At 37.1% G+C, this 20,537-nt stretch overlaps 1 protein-coding gene across 1 annotated transcript in view; it reads right to left on the minus strand.

Annotated features, from left to right (window-relative positions):
- tenm3 (teneurin transmembrane protein 3) overlaps positions 1-20,537 on the minus strand; it is a 776,142-nt gene that overhangs the window by 385,437 nt on the left and 370,168 nt on the right. The window contains exon 8 of the mRNA XM_030128911.1: positions 11,974-12,241. Coding sequence (XP_029984771.1) covers positions 11,974-12,241 — 268 coding nt within the window. The remainder of the gene's footprint in view (positions 1-11,973; positions 12,242-20,537) is intronic.

Genomic DNA, 20,537 nt, shown 5'->3' on the forward strand with positions numbered 1-20,537 from the left:
ATTATTTAACCGGTCCGGCCCACTTCAGATCAAATTTGGCTTAAAGTGGCCCCTGAACTAAAATGAGTTTAACAACCCTGCTGTAAAGTTTTTATTACTATTATGGGTCAAAACGCGGTATTCAAAATCTGTCTGACAGGACATTTTAGAGACAATTTGACAGATTAGTGTTGCTAAATGACCCACAGTTTTACTTTTAAATTCACTTTTGCTTTAGTTGGACCATAAGGGATTATCCAAAATAAGGAGCTACTTTATATTGAAATAAATATTGGAATGGCGATCAATTAAAGTTCGCTCTCTGATGGGACATGACTGTGTTTGGACCCTTATATATTTTTTTTTCATTGATATTGTTGGTTGTTTTGCACTATATTTATCCATGTACACTTTCTTTCTTGCACTATATTCTTTTTTTTTTTTTTTTTTTATTTATCTTTTTATGAGCAATGTAACAGAGCATACAAAGGATCATAAATACAATGCATTCATTATACATTGCCTTTTTATATCATTTTTCCCCATTCCCAATCCAACCCCAAGGCCCTCCGAGAAGGGGCAACAGCAGAAACAAGAACATCACAACAGTCTCTGAGCAGTAGAAAATCAAATAAGTACAAGCAGTATCAAACCTGTGGTGTACAAGAATATTAATTGAGCTAATGGAAATAAAAAATAAAAATAAAAAAAAAAAATCATAGTTTGTAGATACCTGTGTTTACTTTTAAATATTAGACAATTCTTGCACTATATTCTTTTGCTGCCATGACTATTGAACTTCCCCATTGTGGAATCAATAAAATCGAATCGAATCGAATCGAATCTACCACCACTACCACTAGCCACCAAGAAGAAGCAAACAACATCTGCTAACTGAGTTGGTTTAAGCCATAATGTTGGTATACACACACATCTAAACATGCAGAAATGCACTTGGCCAGATTGGACCCTTTGGGGGGCCCTGCTATGGCCCACATCCCATATATTTGACACCCCTGGTCTACAGTCTTTGTGCTACATTTGGATGCAAACCCATGTCATGTTCTACCTGTGAATAATCCCAGACAAACTCCTGGCTGACGGATAAACATCTTTACAAACTGATGTGACAGAAAGCCATCACTCAGAGATGGAGCAGGGAGATACTGTCACCACAGTATGGAGAAACTAACATTTACTGACTGAACCTTCACAAATGTACAAAATACTGAAGGAGACTGGCTACATACAATAGCACAAGGTAAACTCAGCGGATGAGTATGGCATAAAAACGGTTGTATATCTGGGAAAACTTCGTACACAACAGACTCGTTTTGTTATTATGAAAACACCGGATAGAAATTACGATATAAAAATGGAACACGCAGAAACAGTATATATCACAGGTGTCAAACATGCGTCCCGGGGGCCAAAACCGGCCCGCCAAAAGGTCCAATCCGGCCCCTGGGATGAATTTATGAAATGCAAACGTTACAGTAAAATTACACCGAAGATATTAAAATGATTTTAGGTCAATTCAATCGAAAGTGGGTCAGACCAGTAAAATACTATCAGAATAACCTATAAATAATGACAACTGCAGTTTTTTCCCTCTTTGTTTCAGTTTAAAAAAAGTCAAAATTATGCAAAAATGTTGACATTTACAGACTAGGCTTTTATAAAAAAAATGTGAACAACCTGAAATGTCTTAGCAGTACTGTAATTTGACCAATATTCTGCCTGTTATTTAATATTTTGTGTATTTTGTAGATCCACAGTGATCTGTAAGTTATAATGCACATGTATAAACTATAAACTAAGGCGTAATATTGTTACCTCCGCCAAGGAGGTTATGTTTTTGCCAGGGTTTGTCTGTTTGTCTGTCTGTTAGTGTGCAACATAACTCAAAAAGTTATGGACAGATTTGGATGAAATTTTCAGGGTTTGTTGGAAATGGGATAAAGAAGAAATGATTAAATTTTGGTGGTGATCGGGGGTGGGGGGGCCCACGGGGGGGGGGGGCACTTATCAGCCTTGGCGGAGGTCTGCCCTCTCCGAGTGCTTCTAGTTAAAATTGCGTTTATTTTTTAAAATAATTTTCAGGTTCATATTTGTTCATGTTATGTGCAAGTACGGTTCATATTTTTGAAGCGCTTACTAATATACTAGGAGTTAGGATCCCCCTTGACCCTTTAACCGCACTGTTGGGTATTGTTCCTGGAAGGCTGCAGTTACCGCAGGAGGACTCCAGGTGGTCGCCTTCACTACTCTTTTGGCACGCCGCCTTATTCTTACAAGGTGGAAGGAACCTGCCCCACCCTCTGTTGGACACTGGGTCAGAGAGGTGATGTCCAACCTTAAACTCCAAAAAATCCGATATACATTTCGTGGATCTGAACAGAAGTTTCATAAAGTGTGGAAATTTTTTTTAAATCTTCTTTGGCAATCCTATGACACATGTACAAGGCCCTTAACAAGTCAAGATGTATTTGTATGTAACACTTTGATATGTGACTTTATTTCTATTTACAGTGCCATATTGTATATGCATATAGAGCTGGTGACAGCAAGGGGTTTAGGAGGGTTAAGTGGGTTTTGTTTGATTTGATTTTTTTATGTTGAATACCTGTGTGTATTCTGTATTTGAAATTTAATAAATATACCTAAACACAAAAATGCATTTATTTTTGCAAAGAATTTTCAGGTTCATATTTGTTCATGTTATGTGCAAGTACGGTTCATAGATGTAAACATTTTCATTACTAAATTTGACTTTTTCACTCAAAAACATAGAGCAAACTTTGGAGTTGACATTATTTACAAGTTGTTATCCTATTATTTATATTATTTTACTAGTCCGGCCCACTTTATAAAATATTAGGCTGTATGTGGCCCCTAAATTGAAATGAGTTTGAGATCCCTGGTATGTATCCTTGGCTTGCAGAAACAACATATTTTCGTGGTGTTTTTCCTCGCCACTGAATTGCAGAGTGCCCAGATGTTGGTTCCAAACAAAGATTGCTCCTCTATCAATCATGTTCATCTGTCTCCGTTCTGTGTCTGGGTGAAAGACTTACAAGAGAGCAGGTCAGAAGAGAAGAAAGGCAAGTGAAAGAGAAAGCAGGCCACAAATTGTCTGGTGCACAGAAGGCCAAGGTCAGCGCTGAACCCATAAACTGTGTGTGCGGACGGGGGTAGGACAATGGGCCTTTGTACGGTCTTCAGCGTGACATTACATTCTGCTGGAGAGAACAGCCTTTTCCAAAATATCTGACAACTGCACGGGGCATTTGTGGGACAGACTGCAACAAAAGGAGAGCTACAAGCGGCTGGGTGAATAGGAGATCCCAGGTTCAAATTATCCAATAAAAGAAGTGTCACAATTGAACACGCACCGATCTGGAGATGCTCTGAAAGTGCTCTGAAAAGATGCAAACTTTAAGGGTCTGGGAGTCTAAACTATGAAAAGCCTTCACAAACAAATGCTCATTAATGTATCTTTGTGTTCATGGTCAGCCTAAAATAAAGCATGTGCGTCTCCTTTTACTGAAGCTGAAAGAATATGATGCTATGCAATTCAAAATGGTACAGAATAGATAGTTTGATTTGATTTCTTTGGTTCTTTTTAACCCATAAAGACCCAAACATTCACTGGAGACCAAAACCACCGACTGATCTAAATTATTTAATACCTTTTGATCCACTAATTCTATCAGTACATGTAAATAATTAGTGTAAAATGCAGGTTCTCATCCTTTCACGGTCATCAGAAATGAAAGATTTGGACATTCAGAGGCTCTACAGTGTTGATTCACCAGTAAAACCCATGGAGCTGGATCAACGACAGACACTGGAGACACTTGTTTATGTTCAGTTCATGATATATTGGCTGAAAAAGTCTGTTTTTCTTCACTTTGCTCTGTTTTGATGTAATTACCTTTGAATTTACTCTAAGTCTTCATGAACAAAATGTCTTCTTCAATTTGTGCATTTAAAAAGGATATATAAATCCACTACAATAACAAAATATAGAACATTATCTGAATAAGTGAATATCTAGTTATAACATAGAAGTATGCATTAAATAAGATAATACTGTAATTATCATGATTAGGAGATATCACATTTATTGATCATTGTATTTGTAGTAAATATTTAACCTTTTCATGCACGAATTATGAGAACCTTAATCAAATATTTTTTCCTGAGTGTTTTTATTCTTCTTCAGGCATGAAAAAAAAACAATGTGATTGAAAATTTTCTTCTGAAAAATAAATAAATAAATACAAATAAAAAAAAATAATTTTACAAATTTTAAAAAATACATAAAAAATAATAATGAAAAAAAAAAAAAAAATTCTTATGAACCTATTTTTCATGAAGTTGCAAAAATGTCCACTCAGCTGGACACAACACGTTTAATTTTTGACGCACAAAAACATGTATTTACTGATACATTGTGTGAAAACTATGGGGAGGGCTTTGTGATTCTAGGGGTTTATGCTCAGAAGAGATCTACAAAATGTTACCAATTCATGTCAGAAAAGATATGTAGTGTCTTAAAACTTTAATAAAGATATGTGTGAAAAAATAAACAAAACAAAACAAAATCCATGAATATAGAAGAGAAAAGCTGTAGAACAGCTGTCCACTGTAGTGCCCAGTGTGGATGAAAAGGTTAAAGTGCATATAAATATTATAGTTTATATTAAAAATGGTTGATTATGCAAATCTGATTGCGTGTGAGGTGACTAAAAAAAGTGTATGTGAATGGTTTGTACGTATGTTTTGTGCTATTGTAAAAATATGCAGAAAAAAAGTGCGTTAACAAAGCAAAGGAAGCAGATTTAATTTAATTATTAGTTTGTAAAAAGGGGGTGGAGTCTAGAAGTTATACTTCTTCCCACTCCTTTTCGAGTGCAGAAAAATTTTGTTTGACCATGTTGTATGATTCTTTGTTATCTGATGATTCTGTGTGCTCGAAATAAAACTACACCAACTACCGTCTAAATAAAACAGAGGAATTTAAATGTAGAAATGTACATGATTTATAGTGAAAAATCCAGAATACAGAGGATAATGTTATGATAACTGGTGATAAATGACTTAAGAAAGGTTAAATGCAGAGAAACATTCATTTGGGAACTAACATAAACACAGCACTGGGTCTTTACGAGTTAAACCGAAAGCAAATCATAAATTAACAAAAAAAAAAAAAGGCCATTTTTACTTCACATTTTTGGCCTTTAGTACGATAACTCTAAGCATCTAATTTATTCTGTTCCTTTTTGACTTCTAAAAACACTTGGCCTTTCCACAGCTCTTCTGTAGTGCAAAGAAGAAGAAAAAAGTCTCTGACAAACGATAAAATAAAACTTTGACTTAAAACAGTCCTTCTTTCTTATGCTGTCTCCAGTTTCACTTTTAAGCCATGGCTCGGCCTCCGTAGCAGCCTGAAGCTTTGTGGACTCGCTCAAGACTTGGCCGAGATTCTAGATGAAAATTAGCCACTGACAGCACCGGAGACGAGAGAGCTTGACAAACAGTTTAGAAAAAAAATCAATCTAAATATAAAAACCTGGGTCTGAAGGAGAATAAATTGGATTCTTACGCTCTTCCACTGATGGTATCATCTCAACTCGCCTCCACTTGGCACATTTCTTTTTGGCTTTTACTCTATGTGAGAGCACGGACCACCAGGGAGGATTTCAGAAACTTTGGTACCACCTCCGCTAAGGTCTAATGGTTGTCAAGGTGATGCGACATGTAGTTATGGAGATCAGAATCAATACGTATTGAGGGATAGCAAACCAAGCCAAAAAAAAAAAAATCTTCTTGATGAGTGAAACCCAGATTTTAACTGTAAACAAAGACATTCTCACCTGAAAAAATCAAAGTGTAATGTTTCATATCACAACATCCCAGTAGTCTTACGCCTGGAGTAAAAACGATGCATGCTGTTGCCAAAGTTGAGCCGAGCCGAGCCGAGCTGAGAAAACTGGCATTATGTTCCCTGGAGCTAGCTAATCTGGATGTTTCAGAAGATTGACTTGGTTTCTCATTTGTCTTTAACCATCCTTTAGTTCTGCTGCATAGTCCGAGTCTGCTGGGAGGCAGTCATGCACTTTAGATGTCTTGAAAAGCACCACAGAAATCCAATCCAATGTTATTATTATTAAAGGTCTTCTTTAGAGCCAGTGTAAAAAGTCTACTCTTACACGAAGTTAAAACCTGGACCACGTATAAAAACCTACAAGAACGACTGGATGGTTCCTAGAGTTGAGGAAAGAATGATTAGACCACATTTGTTTTCAAGTTCTTGTTCATTTTAATGGCTGGTCCAACTAAAGCTACATTTGTTCGGACAAATACAATGATAACAACAAAAAAAGCTCATAGTAGTTTAATTTCAGAGCTGATATCTATCCATTTAACATATTTTCTTGCTAATAACCAAAATCATCAATATCTATGGCATTGTACTGACAAAAACAGTGCTTTTATTCATTCCATGTTTTCTTTTCTGTATGTTTAGTCACATGACACACACAGGAGTTAGGACTGGACTGCGTAACTATTGTTTTGGATGACTTTGGATGGTCTAATAATTTTTTTCTGCAACTGTACAACAGGCTTCTTATGAAAAGACCAATTATCCATGGCAGACATCTATGGAGACAACAGCACCAGTATCTACCAGTGTTGAACAGCAAAGCAAGCAACTCCTGATATCATCACCTTCCTAAAATAATTGCCCAGTTTCTTGACAAAAATAACTAGTTTTTTTTTTTTTTTTTTTTTGCCAAAATCCTCAAATACTCAGTTTCTGACAAATTTTTTTTTTTTTTTTTGTTTCCTGACAAATCTGGAAAGAAAATGCCTCAAGCAACTATTTTTGGAAGAAGCCAATATGCTATGTTTGAGACAGGGGAACACAATTTAATAAAAGATTCAGAAATATTATACCACTTTATGAACATAACGTTAGCCTGATAGCATAATTGCCATAAAAAGCCACAAAAGTATTGGGACATTCAGGTGTTTCTTTCTAACAGGGGTCTTTAATGACAAATATGACTGGCATTTTATAGCATTTCCTGTGTTTATTTGACTTATCTTTATGTATTTTGCAAAAAAACAGGTATATTTAGGATATATAGCAACTGTCTGTTAGACATATCGTTAGCCTCATAGCATAATTGCTGAAGTCATACACAGATGGACAAAAGTATTGGGACATGTTGAATTCAGGTGTTTCTATTCTAACAGGGGTCTGAGATATAAAACAATACTGATAAATGTCATAATATAGTTTTATATTGGGATAAATATCATATTAACTGTCAATATTGATGTTTATATGTCAGATCAGCATGAACAGGACATCTTACAGCTGTAGACATGATGTGTCCCAATATTTATGTCCATATAGTTTAGAAACATCAATATTTCCTTCAAGTTTAATGGGAGATGTTTCTTCCTTAGTGAGATTTGAAGAAAGTAGATGGTTAGATGTGGTAGAAAATTATTATTTACTATAAGACAAGGTAAAATATTTTAGAAATTTTAAAGTAGAACATTTAAAATCATAGTCACCGTTGAAAAAAACAAGATCACTGGTGAGAGAAAGTTAGGCATTTTGGAAGCAGAGATAACAATTTAAACCAAACTAACCAATGCAATGATATTTATCCCAATATAAAACTATATCATGACATTAATCATTACTGTTTTGTATCCCAGACCCCTGTTAGAAAAGAAACAGCCGTGTCCACATACTTTTGTCCATATAGTGTATGACTTAGGCGGTTATGCTATGTGACTACTGATGAACCTTGCGTCTCCTTCCTGCCTCATAGATTGTGTTCTGTCGTCCCTGTCGATGCTCCTTTCTGCTCCCACACCTCTATATTCCTGATGTGTTTGTTGTTCTGAACTCCGACCGGCCCGGTGTTGAACGGATCGGTCCAGAGTCTGTGGTGTTTGTTGTTTGTTGTTATCGATGCTTTTCTTTTCTCTCTTCTCCCTCCACTCATCCCGTCCGATGGAGGCAGATGGCTGCCTACCCGGAGCCCGGATCGGTCGGGGGTTCGTTCTTCCGTAAAGTTAGTTTTTCCTCCCTGCTGTCGCCCTGGGCTTGTTCTCAGAGATTTTGTCAGGTTTCTTCTCTGCAGAGTATTTTAAGTCCCCGGCCTGATTATCCCTAAATAAAAAAACTGAACTGAATTGAATTAGTTTTAATCCTTGCAGTCCTGATGACTTGGAGTGACTTAATTTCTGTTGCATTTTTACCTTGATCTTTGCGACGTTCCTTAACCCTTTCATGCATAGTGGTCACTCCAGTGGACAGTTACTCTACAGCTTTAATCTTGTATATTCATGGGTTTTGTTGTTTTAGTTCATATCAGCCAACACAGTGGACACTTATGCACCATCTCATAAACTGCAATTCATACCATTATTGTAACTCTGCTGTTCTTGGTTGGTTCTTGAGTGGAAATCAATTGTTAATATTTATTTTTTTGCATATTATCTCCATGAAGTGAGTAATAACTAGTATTAGAATCTGTTAAAATGTGAGAAAACATCAGATTAGCTGCATTAAACATGGTTTCATTTCACTGTTTTCATACCACTTTATGATATTGGGTTTTAAATACATGTTTCTTTGCTTCAAGAATAAAATTCATGGTGTAGCTGAGTGGACATTTTTGTAACTCCATGAAAAACAGGTTGATTTAAAAAAAAAAAAAAAAAAAAAAAAAAAAAAAAAAATATCAATCACATTGTGTTTTTTTCATGCCTAAAGAGGAATAAAAACACTCAGGGAAAAAAAAAAAATCTTGATTAAGGTTCTAATAATTCATGCATGAAAGGGTTAAAGGACAGATTCTGGAGCTCCTGTTGCTGCTCTTACATGTATGCATTTTCGTTCTGTACACGTGAATAAAGTTAATCCAAGCGCATGGATTTGTTCTGGTTATCTGAGGGGAATATGGGAATCTGGCCCCTTAATAAGGGAACAAACGAATCAATTAAAAATATCCGGCAAGAATGTGTTTAGTGCTTAGAGATGCAGAAAGCTGTATTTATTAGAAGTACAGCCCAGTGTAATTTATCATTCACTGACATTTTTGCCTTTCTCTCTTTGCAGTTAAAGCGGTAAACGCAGGTGGTGACAACTGAATCCAGCTTCTCTCAGCTCAGATTAGCGGCCGATGCTAACTGTCTGACACTTCATCTTAGTCTGCTATGACAATATCTTTATCTCACTATCTTTTTGTTTTTGTTTGTTTTTCTCAAGAGGACAAAGTGTAAATATCTTATGCCAAGTTAGATTACATTGAAAGGAACAGGCCATGCATTCCACATTCAGAACAAAAGCATAGATTGCATGAAAATGTATGTATTATGTTAGTGTATTATATTTATTACTGTATGTGTATTTGCTTCCATTTCCTGTAGATTTGTACATATGCTAATCTTGTATTTTTTCTGCTTAATTAGTGTTCTATTAATATTATTTATTGCTTTTATCTCTTCACATTGACTTTCCTTTTATTTATTTATTTTTGCTAGTGTTTTTTCACGTTATTATGACCAAGTAATTTCCCTTGTGGATCAATAAAGTTTGTCTTAGTCTAAGAAAAGAAAATACTGTAGTTCACCAACCATCCAATACTTCTTGTCTGAATTTCATGCAGGTTTCTACATCTCCCCCTCCCTGAACAGATGTCAGTCCATCTCACCTGTCTTCAGCCAGTGTGTTTAAATCTTGTATAGAACCGATATCTACGACAAAATAAATAAAGAAGTAACAGAGGAAACTGTACTTCTGTCAGTTTTAATCAAACAAAGGTCAGATGAGGGAATGGATCCACTGTCTTCTCTGTGGAATCTTTTATCCGACACACTGTTCTCGGGTGCGCAGAGGGAAGTGAAGTGACAATACTATTTCAATTTTAATCCTGGTTCACTGAGTGTCACTCCACATGATTTTCATAATACATCACACTGTGGCAAACTACAGCCTCGTACAGGAACAGAAACCCACAGTTCAATACAATGCACTGAAGCAACAATCATTTATATTATCACTTGAGTAGACAGTAATTTATCTGAAAAAGACTTCGGAATATAACCCTTGAAATTAGAGACGAACTACGCACGACTTTGTATTTTTCTGGAGCATTTGATGCGCTAAAGCTAATGACTGCAGTGTTAACAACTTCAGTCGCATTTCAAACGTTTTGTGAAATGTTTCATGAAAATATGTCTACGGAAATAAATCACGGCGGCATATTTTTCCCTGCTTTATTACAATGCGGTCCGTGGCCCAGTTTGTAAAGTAATTTGTGAGCACAACTTCCACACAACACAACGGTACAGTTCCGTATTTTAGGAATGACTTTCGCTGCCACGTTGAAGATACATTCCAGAGCCCTTGTACGTTCATGTAAGGGTCTTGAGTAGGTGCCTTTGGTGTGATTAATGAAAGTAAATTTATGGAAGAGGACAAATGAAATTTACAGCTCCAACGCAGTTGTTGGAACATGCTCAACGCCGTAAATTCATTTTTAATTCGGTGATCTGATGTATAATTTTTCTCACATTTTATACATTTGCACTTATGGGGGTGTTTACTAGACCTTTTAACAAAATCCAAACAAACCATATAATTTTGTTCATGATATATTTTTGTATCGCATTTGATACATTGGGAGTTTTTATTTAGTACCTTATATACCTGCAGTATCAAATTTGATGCACACATTTTTTACACAATTTAACCGTGCTATAAATAATCAATTATTGAGTAACTATGCATTGTTTCAGTACATGAAGGACTTTTAATAACTTTTAATGTTCGTCTTAACTTTTTGAAAATTACCAAAGACTTTCACGCTGCAAAAAGCGTGTGGACGAGAACATTGGAGATGTGGAAAAAAGCTGCAGAAGATTTTAAGAAACTGTTGTCATGACTTTTGAGATTCTCAACTATGGTAACTCTATATGTCCTGTTTGTAATCCTGATTAATATTCTGTTTATTTATTTATTTAACTTTTACTTTATTTGTCAGAAGCTCAATTCCAAATTGTGTGTCCCACAAGGAGGGGAATGGGGGGGGGGGGTGTTTTCTGTGTGTAATGTAGGTATAGTGTGCACTTTTTGTTGTGTATTGTTGAATGTGTCGTTTATTTTTGAATTGAATTGCTCTTTATTGTCATCTGACAGCACAGTGTGCATGCAGCACAGAGTACAGCAAACGAGGTTACGTTCGATGATTAGGGACATTGGGCCGCTGCAACTGGTGCGCTGCCACAGAACCCTTTTCTTCGAAATTTGCAGTAAAGAACAAGGGATAATGCAAAGCACAAATATAAGACATCAAACGGATCTCACATGGTACACGTGGACACATGCTGGTACTTTTTCATGGATTAGATTGGATTTCAGGGGATAGTGAGAAAAAACAGGGTTTGAAAGCAAAACAAGATTTGGAGTTGGGAACGGAGAGAATGTGTGTGTGTTGTGCCTTTGTGTTTGGAATGTGTGCAACATAAGAGACACCAGTGGGTCAATCAAACTGAAATTTAAAATCAATAAAAATGGTTGATTTAAAAAAAAAAAAAAAAAAAAAAAAAAAAAAAAAAAAAAAAAGCCTGTGGACGGTTTAACAATAACGGCCATATTGAAAAAGGGCAAAAAAAAGCCTTTCCACTGTCTGCAATGACATGATAATCCACCAGGGGGCAGAAAACACAGTAGGTTTTTAAGGAAAGTATTGATCTTGATGATTAGATAGAGGCCTAAGAACCTGGTGTAGCTAATATGATACAAATGGTTTTATAGGGTTAAAGTGTTGTATATAAATGAGTTAAATGTTTAGGTCGATAAGTGAGCTGCTGGAGCAGTCTGTCAACCGCAGTAGTGCTGACAGCTAGCTCATATCAAACATAAGACACACGACATATGAGGACGGGTACAGTTACCTTGTTTCCAGAGGCACATTGCTACCCAGCACCCAGCTGTCTTGCAGCGGGACGCTCTCGGGGGGCGTGGTCTGCAGCTCGGCTGGTGATTGGCCAGCCACTGGGGCCGGGCTTCCAGTAGGAGGGGTTAGCTGCCGGGTTGAGTTCAGGGTATGGCCAGCGTGGTGCGTGGAGCCCAGGGACTGGTTTAGAGCTGTTATGGAGGGCTGCTGGCGGTGAGGGGGCGGCACGGGAGGCAGGGTGGTGCCGTGGTGATTGGACGGTTGCTCTGTGAACGAGAGGAAGAAACGTCAGGTTGGAGATGCCGCGCTTTCTTTACCTTATCAGTATGTAATGCATTGACAGCGGGTGATTTTCTGATTTTGATCCGTCAGAAATGAACTTGAGTGTATTTAATGGAAAAAAAAGAGGTGAAGAGAGTGGTTTTTCCAGCAGTCTTCAAAAAAAAAAAAAGTCCTTATGCGTGTCATCTATAATTCCATCAGGCAGCCTCCATCTGCTGATGATAATCACCAGAAGAGCTGCTCCAGACAGCTCTGTCAGTTATTATGTCACGTCTGAAAAGCTGTTCTAAAATTTAGTACCTGTGCGTTGATTGACAGCAGACATTTGCCCCTTTTAGATGTTTTCTGTCTTTAATGTTCACACACTGCTACTATTTCCTTTCTATTACATTCACTTATTTTAACTGAGACCTGCTAAGAAACTCAGCTGTTCAGTATTGTGTTTGTTGATCCAGTCAGTGCCAGGTTAAATTTACATCAAAGATGAATCAGTGTTAAAATCATAAGTGGAACCCCTGAGCCGAAGCTCCAAATGTGTTCTTTTATATTTCTATAATCTGAGACAAATGTACGAGTAAGGTTTCCAGTTGTTAAATTCAGCATTCAGCTGTCTGTGGGCTTGAATCTTAACCACTATGTAAATTTCACTGTGGTGTTCGAGTCGGTCAAGGCTGGTGAGAAATGTAACCCAAAGCTGCACTGAGCTCAGCCAGCCTGAATACTGATCAGTGATTGGCCTTCACGGAGCCCACACTTGTTTTTTGTAAAAATATTTGCTCAAAGTTGACCTGGCTTCAACTTTTCCCTGTTGTTTTTTTCCCCAGCGTTGCTCTGCTCCTTTTCTGTCCTCAGGGTGCTCTGAAGGAAATGAATGGCAATGCTGGTATTTGATTTGCATAAAGAGCATCACGTCTCCATTTCCCAGCCCTGCTGTTATTCATTCTCCACTGCCCTCACTGGAGAAAATAGAAAGCAAAGAGAGAAGAGAAGGGATATATGCAGGAGCCGAGGGGTGGGCAGGGGAGGGGATTTGGGCTGCGAAGGAAGTGCGCTCTTTTCTCTCTCTCCATATGCTGTTTTGTTGGCTTAGTAATTGTTCCACTTATGCAAACCTTCAAGGCTAAATGCTGAATACCACACACACAGACACACATAGGATTTCTGGAGGAGTATTCAGCCATAATTAACAAGTCTACATCTGTGTTCTATCATTCCAGATGTAAATCTAAACACCTTCCACTCACTCAAATGCTGAAAGTACGCACAATTTCTGTGTGAGTTCACGCAAGACATGAGGTCAACACTGACACACAAAGGGCAGTTTGCATATAAATGTTGCACACATGATATTACATGATCATTTTGTCAAACACATAACATTGCATGCGTAGTCTGATGTGCGCCTGTGTGCTAAATTTGAGTCAAACTGTGAAATAACATGATGATTCTCACAGGAAGTGGGAGATCAGCTGAGGGTTTAAGGATTTGCAGTATTTAACAAGTTTCCATTTCAGGCTTTTAAAAAATCTATAACAGTAACATTTACTCAAGAATAAGAGCTGTGTTGCTATAGTGACGTGTTTCATGGATGGCTTATGCATGACTGATTTGACAGGAATCAGTCTGTGACGTGAAACTTCAAGCACATGTCACATATCATCCCATTTTAAGCTTGAGTGCAGGAAATCCAGCATTGTAGCAAATTATATAAGACATTAGACGGTGTTGGGAGTATCTGCAGGCTATATCTTCCCCTGTACCAGAGCTTTAAATATCAGTGTGGCTCAGTGACACGCTCCTTCATTACAGAGAACACACACTGTAGTTTAATTGGATACAGTTCTACACAAAACTTTCTGTTGCAGAAATGCTACAGTATTTGCAAAATATTTTTAGTTGCCCCACCTTTTTTTTTGCTGAGCTTTGAAGGTCGTCTTTTATTTTCTATGCTCTACGGTAATTAAATACAACTCTACAAAATACTTTGAATATTCTGCATTTACGTGACCACTAGATGGAGTAGTGAGTAACTGAGAACTACTAAGAAACAATTTTTAGAGTCGGTGAAAGTGACTTGACGATAAAACATAAAACCACCATTGTGGTTTTCTCCACTGGACACGGGTCTAAATGAAAAGAATGGAGTTTGATGGTGGAATGGCAGCGTTTCTTCTAAAAGTATGAGTTTGATTATGAGGCTTATGACAGTATAAAGTTATTATGGGCTGTTATTATCTGGTTCAGATTAAACTATGACAGTTTTGACCTTGTTTGTTGGATTCCAAACAGATCTTTAGTTCAGCTACTGACAAGACAAAACAGAGAAAACGGAGGTGATTTTTGGTTTTACTGTGTCTGTTTTCAGTCTAAAAACAGAGCTAAGCTAACAGAGCTATAATGTAAACTATCAGCTGATGCAGCAGATGAAGATTATAAGACACATTGTTACCTTGACTGACTTAAAATAAGCAGGTATGAGTTTAAATTTGAAGACGAAAACCTGATGATACTGGAAAAAAATGTGCTTTTTGTTAAGAGCCTGGAATACCAGTACTATATAGCAAGGTTATTATCGTTAACGAAAACAAACAAAATGACGAAAACTAGAATTGTAAAAACATTTTCGTTAACTGAAATAAATAAAAACTATACTTAAAAGAAAAAAAAAAGGATAACTAACTGAAACTGTATTGTGTGTTTAAAAAACTAACTAAAATTATAAAAATTATGGATAAAATTCCCTTCGTTTTTGTCTTTGTCAATGTCAGATTGATACGAAATCAATTTATTTCCTTCAAGCAACTTTAGCTAGCGGCACCGTATGGTATTTAAGGGTCCGTCACTTGTGTTCACTTGTGGTTTCCAGTCGTCTTCTTAAAGCAGCAGAGTCCTGTCTGGGATTTATGTGAATACGACGACAGAGAAGAAGAGAAAAGAGACCACTGAACTAAAATTAATACTAAAACTAAGCATTTAGAAAATAACAAAAACTAATAATGAAAACTAACAAACCCGCTCTAAAAACTAATTAAAATGAACTGAATTAGAGAAAAAAAAGTCAAAACTAACTAAAACTGAACTATAATGAAAACTCCAAAACTATTAGAACCTTGTTGTATAGAACTCCTGTAAGCAGCACCACTGTACTTAAGTTAATGAGCCTTTAAATATTTTTCAAGATTTTTGCATCTTAGATTGGAATCCTTAGTCTTGCAGACATCAAATGGTAACAGCCAAAGGCCCATCCTGTGCTTGCATTCCAGCAGAGGTCCTATGTGGATGTGAAGAGCCAGAGCCTGCAGGGACAGCGACTGTCACTGAATCCTGCTGGGACACGATGCCCCTCAGACATCAGCCTCAGGCGACTTTAGCAACATGCAAGAGTCATCAGTTCAGCCCGGACACTTGGTGAGTGACAGTAAGAACTCTGTAAGAAGCTGTCGTCTGAAATCACCGCTGTGTCCAGACTGACACTTCCAGTTGAAAAGTGTCTTTTTTGCGTTTTTTCCTCTGTGTCTTTTACCTGGATATAGTGCAGTGTCTAGACACAGACATCAGAGTGTGGTGTCTATGGAGGGTATTTTTGATTTGGGTGTAATTACCGTCAGACTCACATTTTCTGCTTTGTGGATTTACTTGGAACGGGGTTGACATAATCACTATTTTTAGTAATTTTCTTACAGGAGCCAATGAGAACTTAGTCACTGCCTTCAGATCTTTTGTAAAAATGCCCCTCCAGCGTAACATAAATCATTCATCTTCATTTGCCAAAAAAAAAAAATCTGCATGCTCTGTAAATATCCGCGTCTGATTTCTTTCCAAGGCCTTTCAATAGTGTAGAAGCAGTAATTATACAGTTTCAAACGCAGACATCAGTGCAGTTATCGATCACATGTGCAGGTACAGACTAATCACTGGACACTGGTCATTATCTTGTGCACACACAGACATTGATCTGCACTTCATCCCTGCAAATGTGGTCGATAAAGTCGATAAAACAAGCACAGATATCGCGGATCATTACAAGCCTTTATCATGCTTAAGTTATGATTTCATCTCAGTCTCATTCATCAAATATACAAGTTACGTAACTCATAGAAATACATCATTGAATGTTTTTTTTTTTTTTTTCTGTCCCTGTTGCTCCTGTATCTGTAAGAAAGTTGGACCACAAACCGATTTTTAACGTAAAATATTTGCTCTATTTACTGAAAAGCTAATCGAGTGACACGACCCTAGCATCGATGATATAAATGAGCAGGAGATAGAAAAAGTTAATAAAGTTCCAATCAGTTTCTGCATGTTCCAAAATAAACACCAAATCCACCTTGGACAGCAAATCACATAATGAGGCCGAAGCACCAAAGCAAGCACACACACACACACACACACACACACACACACACACACACACACGTTTACACACATGAGAGACTTTTGTAACTGAGCTGTGTGAGTCTTATTTCAGCAGAAACAAATGGACCAGATCCAGAGAGAAGATGAGAAAGCGAGAGGCAGAGCTACAGCGAAGAGAAAGAGAGGGCAACAGCACACCCTGAGAAAGGCACACAGCGTTATGCAAATCAACAAAGAGACCAAAGAGACTGGTGGAGTGAAAAGAGCTGAAATGTGCAGCCCAAGGAGACATTGTTTATATATATATGTATATGTGTATATGTATATATATGTGTGTATGTGTATGTGTGTGCGCAGAGGCTTTCATTTTCTTTCTTCAGCTCCACGCAGCGTACTGTAAAACCACTGATGAGCACAAAATCTGCACTAACCACTGGGCGTCTGAGAACAACAAACCATATGTACCGCAAAAGGTACAGAGTAAGGATCGACTGACACGGGAAAATAGGATAAATAGAGCATTTCTGAAACATCTGAAACTTTGCAAACGCAGCGTAGTGCAGTGGCTGCGTCACGTGTTGCCGTTTCTCCATCCTCAAGGTGATCATGTGTGCACATATTCACCTTCAGGGTAATGAGGGAGATGTACAACCATGTTTTCAATTGCCTCAAGCTTTTCACAGGCAGCTTGTTTTAGTTGTTCTACTAATTATACGACTGCAGAAAAAGCCAATTATCACATTAAAATAGTAATGCAACCGGCAGAGGTGAAAGTAGAGGTGCAAAAAGTTCAAGCTCTGAAAAGTATTTGAGTAAAACAGGTAAAAGTGACACGTATTTCTACATTTTTAGATGCTGTTGCTGTTCAAAGCTATGAAACCGTACAATAAGCATGTCATTAGTCGCTTTTCCATTGGACATCTGCGCAAAACTTTACCGATATTTACTTAATGTCGAAAAAACAGAAGTGCGTAATGTCCGTTTTTCCATTAAATCACAAATATGATGATTTGTTTATTTATTATTACGACATGACATGAGAAGTCATTCCACAAACATGGCGACGAATGTAAATATGGTGTTGAGTTACAGATATATTCATTATTATTATACACTACCCCTCTATCCTGTACTACATTAAAAAATGATTGGGTTTCCTGGTGTGTCCACACATACTGCGCCATGTTTCTTTTAAAACTCTTCTTCTTCGCTTGTTGTACCGTCCGTCAACATCTGTTATCTTTTATTCACATGATTCTAGTTGTGGAAAAAGGTCTTTCCATTTCACTTTTGCATGATATACCATTTGAGCTACGCCTGAAAAACCACCTCTTGCCAGCACAAAAACTTTTAACTGAAAAGGTACATTTTCACGGGCAAGTTATATTCACTCAATTTTAGGGTCAGTGGAATAGAGACTAGTGTGAGTTCTCCTGGTCTCAGACAACACCTTTTCTCTGTCATCAAGTCTCCCTCTATTGTCTCTTTTGTCTTGTTCTGTCTTTTAAGCGGCCCAGTCATGTCTCATCCACCTGTCATTAAACTGCTGCAGCTACACTTACAAATGACACAAACTCACTGAAACCAGCACTTGTTAGAAAATAACGTTTTCCACTAAAATCCCCGTCAGAGATTTGTTGAGAGCTGGAGTTAGCACAAAAAGTGACGGAGGTGGCCACGTCTCAGTTCTCCTGCAAACTGGTGAATGATCATCTACAGGAAAATGATTTAGCCTCCATTAACCCTTCAATACTTAGACACCGAATCCTTCTATATGATGAATTAGATTAGATTAGAATAAATTAGATTAAATTGAACTTTATTGACCCCTTGAGCAGAGTCGTCGGGAAACTGAGCTTCCAATAGTAGCACAACACCAAATGTACAGTATAAGAAATATTATAAGACAAGAAACGCCCCCTCCCCCCCGGCCCCTCAAAATTTAATAATTTCTTCCTTGTGCCAGTATCAACATTTCCTGAAAATTTCATGAAAATCTGTCTGTAACTTTTTTTAGTTATCTTGCTAACATGCACGTGCACAAACACACAAACAAACACACAAAGCGAGGTGATCACAATACCCCCTGGTGGAGGTAAAAATGGTAATATAATAACTATAAAGAAAAAAAAAAAAAAAGAAACAGTAGTGGAAGAACAGGCAGTTGCACTTTGGAAAGTACTAGTATAATTAAAAAAAAAAAAATAATAATAATAATAATGATAATAATAATATGCATTTTTTTCCTCATATTTGCTGAATTTGCATTTTTCTGTAGCTGTTTGCACTTAATTCATACAACACTAATACATGAAGGTGCTGTTTACGTCAAACTAATTCATGTAATGTTGTTACACTTACATTATCATGATTAAATACCTAAGTACACACTATTTAATCTTCATACATGTGTTCAAAACCTAATCAGCATCACAACAGGAGCACTGGGGACACCACAGCAGATTATACACACCCTTTGTGCACAACACCTTCGGCATTTTTATCTAGTACTTTAAGTGAGATTTTGACGAATGTTAACACTGTTACATTTCAGACCACATCTGAAAAACTGATGCATCAAGTGCACAATAGTAGATGGAGATTTTTCCTGCAGAGAACTAATACCTTTGATTTGTAAGGTAAAAGCCTTCGAAAATAAATTAGAGACTGGAATGGCATTTCTTTTTTTTTTTTTGGAAACGTGCCTTTTTCTTGCTGATCAAAATGTGAACACAAGGCAGCGCGAAGATAGATCCAATGGTCACACACGCACACAGAAACACACACACACACACACACACACACACACACACACACACACACACACACACACACACACACACACACAGAAACACACAAGCACACAGCAGCCAGTCACTTCTACCAAGATTAATTTTGAACAAAATCCATTACCAGAAGGTATTTGGTCAAATGAGCTTTTCAAATTAATTCCAACTCCCTCAGTTAAAGTGAAAAATCCATGTACAATCAGTGTTATGGAGAGCCTGCTGCCTTCTGCCTCAGCTCCCAAAACAAATCACACTGTGGAGAAAAATAATGGAGCCGACCACTCCGCCGCTCCCATTTCCTGATTTAAAAACACGAGTATCTGTCAGACATCGCATCTATTAAACATGGGGCTTGAAATGGGCTTGTCTTCAAGGGCCAACACCACGGTATAATATAAACACCTGTTAGTATTTTATGTTACACAAAGCTGCTGATCTTTTATTCACACATAGGCAGCTCTAACATTTATTTTCTGAGCGTCATAATAGAGTCAAGCCCATCAAAAATGCTGTACTGTTGTTGAATATTGATCCGTTCTGCTAAAATACACCATTTGGTGGCAACATGTGGACATTTTAAGCTTCAACTCAAGTTGATAAGGGTTTCCTAAAGCATATCAAGCTTAACTGAGTTAGTGTCAAGCAGCAACGGGGTGCCTCAGGGAACTGTTCTGGCTCCATTTTTCTTTACTTTCTATACCTCTAATTTCCAATTCAATTCAGACTGTATAACAGCAGCTAGGCTTGAATTGCATCCTGCTATAAACAGACTTTTTGCATGTTGTTGTAAATGCCACCTACTACACACTTTTTACTTTATTTCTTCTTCTTCTTATTATTATTATTATTATTATTATTTCTTTTTTTTTTTTAATTGACTTTCTTTATTGGAAGCAATCTCACAGGCATCAACATGACAGCACAATGTGACAGAAAAGCCTTCCATTCTTTCATTTTTTTTGTTTTTTCCCCTCTCAAAATCCCACCCTACCTGAAAGAAGACAATTCTTGATGTAAATCCAATGTTGACATGTGAACAGTACAAAATACATACACCAAATAACTAAATAAAAAAATTAAAAAAAAAATTGAAATAAGTAAGTAAACAAAATAAAATTTAATTAAAAAAATAAAA

Source organism: Sphaeramia orbicularis, chromosome 1 (genome assembly GCF_902148855.1).
Source record: "Sphaeramia orbicularis chromosome 1, fSphaOr1.1, whole genome shotgun sequence".
Lineage (NCBI taxonomy): Eukaryota > Metazoa > Chordata > Actinopteri > Kurtiformes > Apogonidae > Sphaeramia > Sphaeramia orbicularis.